This window comes from Pholcus phalangioides, unplaced genomic scaffold, assembly GCF_987345545.1.
Source record: "Pholcus phalangioides strain wild (caught in Gottingen) unplaced genomic scaffold, Ppha-v1.0 ptg000015l_1, whole genome shotgun sequence".
Taxonomy (NCBI): domain Eukaryota; kingdom Metazoa; phylum Arthropoda; class Arachnida; order Araneae; family Pholcidae; genus Pholcus; species Pholcus phalangioides.
In genome coordinates, this window is record NW_028301608.1 from 10,744,747 (window position 1) to 10,747,939 (window position 3,193).

The 3,193-nt window shown below is 38.6% G+C and overlaps 1 protein-coding gene across 1 annotated transcript; it reads right to left on the reverse strand.

Annotated features, from left to right (window-relative positions):
- Nucleotides 1-374: 374 nt before the first annotated feature.
- LOC149075439 (sperm flagella and cilia-associated protein 1-like) lies at nt 375-1,268 on the reverse strand. Its single transcript, XM_089245414.1, has one exon. It carries the CDS (start codon nt 1,266-1,268, stop codon nt 375-377), a length of 894 nt encoding a protein of 297 aa, XP_089101540.1.
- Between the last annotated feature and the right edge of the window lie 1,925 nt (nt 1,269-3,193).

Sequence of the window (3,193 nt, forward strand, 5' to 3'; positions counted from 1 at the left end):
CCTGCTCAAACCCTGCGTACCCTCTCCAGAAATTGACCCTGCTTACACCCATACTGATATCCATTACTGTCTCTCTCGGAACCCTAGTTGTGAAACACGTTCGTATTTGCACTTGAAAAGATAAATAAAAAATATTGTTAACAGCGAAATTCTAGCATCTTTACAACGTGGTGATCTAACGATTTTCACATTCTACTTAACGCATTTATTTGATCACCATCACCATTTTCAACTGATCGCTAATCAAGTCTGTGGATGACGTTTTGATTTTTATTGGTTAATCAACTTTAATCTGAACGCATACAACAAGTATCGGAAAGACAATTTTTTCATGTTTTTTCGATTGCGATTGATGCGCATATTATCAACAGTCACTATCTTTTGCCCTTTTTAGACGCCAACATCTTAGCATATGCAAGGTCCGGATCCTCCGGTTCATTTCCTTGGTATTCTCCTCCTCCCAATTCTCTCCTCAAATCATTTATCACTTTGTCTTTCACATGTACAGTTTGCTCGAGCCTTCTGATCCTAGCGTGCAGCACCTGTATTGCCTCCTCCTTGAGAAGCATCTCTTGCTGCTTCTGCTCGTATATAACAGTAGGGTGCATCGAAATCGGTCCATACGCATCGTCATCGTTACTGATATCGTAAGTGGCTCCGCCGACATTCTTGGAACCCTTGGACTCTGGGCCGTTTTTTCTAAGGGTGGTATCTCTGATATTCGTTTGATACATACCGTCGCCGTCAGTGTAATCGTTCGGAAGCTGCCTGCCGTGACCACCGATGTTCGTCCTGTTACTCGGTATGATGGGCTCTGTCTGATCGTATGATTCCATGTATTTCGCTGCTGGACAGTCCGACGGAAAATACCTGTTATCGTTCTGGTTATGTCTCTGCCTATTTTGCATCTTCTGGGAGTTTTTTCTCAACTTCTCCTGTATCCGGCAGCGTAACGTATGCAGGAAGTTTTCCGTGGTCTCCATTCTGGCTGCGATGAGCTCTTTTATGGTATGGTCTGATACGGGACAGTTTAGCCTACTCAAAGCTTTCCTGTTCAGCGTATCCCAGTTGGCTTTTTTTCTGTCGCTCGAGTTCGAGGCTGTGTAGTTGTGTATCTGGATCATCTGCGGGAAAAATTTCGAGATGAGTTCCGCCGCCAGGACACCGTCTGAAAAATCCCTCGCCAAGTTCTTTTTCGGCCGAGAAAATGGTATACAGTCCAGCCAGTCATACAGATTTTCGATCTGCTTCGCATCCAGAACACTCATCGTAAAACTGTTTCAACTACAATACGAACAATCTTCGTCTATACTATAACTGCTGACATGTTATATCTCACATTCGAGCAGCCGTTGAAACTAAAGCGATTTCGCTACAAGCTCACTAATAAAGAAAAATCGGCATTTCCGTTGTTGATATAATGCAAATGTTCTTTTTCGTGAAACCTAAGCACCAAATAAACATATACATAATGCCTTTGTAACCACTCTCGTAGATGGAATTGTGAGCTTAACAAATAATATAACGTTAAAAAACTTGAGCAACGGCTTGCAGTTTTTGTTTAGACTCGCATATTAATTTTTGGGTACAATAATAATTTACAATAATAATAATAATAACCCCAGAAGGCATGAAATGCACTTATAAGGTGATTCTGTATATTTTCTGGTTAAGAAAACCGTTTTATTTTTATTTTATCAATGACATTCCTAGATATTTTTTGCGTAAATTTGATTTCTCAATAGAATTCATTTTTAAAGGGGGGTTTAGTGATTTCTGCTCTGCCAGTCAATTACTGAATATCGAATATCAATCCATGCTCTAAAATTTGAGAAGTTGCATTTTCTATACACTCGTATATGTATATTTTTCATGCAAACTAGAATAATAATGAAATAGATCATTAATATTTCCACAACCTAAATATTTTAGAACTTCTGAAAGAATCTGTGCAACTTGGTATGTGGTCTCAGTCACCTCGTTGGGCATTTTGACTGTTGTGGCTTTGCATTTGATTATGTCATAGCGTGTTGACTAACATTAGTTTTAGAGAAAAATTGAATTTTGTTACTGGTAGGAGATTAGTCGTATGCAGAACTTGTAATCCACTTTTGATTTGTAACGAAACATGCAGATTTGTAATCCACTTCATTTGCCCGGATTATAAGAAACTTTATATTTTGCATGTGTGCTAACTATCCACCGTGTGGACCAGTTTCGGTTTGCATGTTCTTCAGTTGCCGCCAACTCTTCTCCACAAGTGTTTATCTGGAATATAAATTTTCAGGATGTCCCAGCGGGTATCAAATTCACAAAAAGTCTGAACGGCCCTGTGGTACGATAGGCGAACGTTTTGTGACTACGTTTGTCGAACAATTTCGGGCTGATGCGTGTACACTAGTGAACACTGCATACCGGAATTACGGATATACAGCCTATTTTTAGATATTATCTCTACATCTCTTACAATTTCAAAAAAGTAGCCATTTACATAAAAAATGAAGGCAGAAATCAAGAAAGAGATAATTTGAAAGAAAATTTAATGAGAAATGCATTGAATAAATTTTAACGATAGTGAGAATATCTGTTTCTTCAAGGAAAAATCATTGCAATGATCATAGTAATGCTAGAGATTAGTTTGAGATAATTTAGGTACTTTGAGTTTTACTGTTTATCGACTGTCCGTTTTTTCCATCATTTTTATTGAATTAGTTTGTGTAAGTTTGGTGGTATTTTCACAAAATAATATTTCACTTAAGATTTTGGAGGTTTTTAACCATTATATATATTTTTTTAATACAAAAAATTGACACGCTTTCAAGACAAATAAGAACTTAATTTGTCGACTCGTTTCGGCTCTACAATGGAGCGCCGTCATCAGGATCTCGTGGTCAAAAATTACACAAATGAGTCGTGGAGCGGTGATGTTTATGTTTGGTGGTCTGCAGAGTTCGCCTTTGTATTTGATGAGACCGAGTGGTATTTAGATGCGAATCGGGGCCCCGTCTGTTGCAAAGCGTTGAAAATTCTGTCTCGACTGTGGTTAATAAAGCATGTCTGTCCACGCTGACGAAATAGGTGGCGTGTTCCTTCCATCATTAACGAGGAAATCCTGGCAAGTTCTGATGAAGTATCCCTCGAGAAAATTCAGTTCGAAATTATGTTTCTTTTTCGTCAGCTTGGACAGGCTTTA

What these genes read in the sequence shown, in the direction of transcription:
- LOC149075439 (XM_089245414.1), bottom strand. Translation starts at nt 1,268, where the DNA reads ATGAGTGTTCTGGATGCGAAGCAGATCGAAAATCTGTATGACTGGCTG.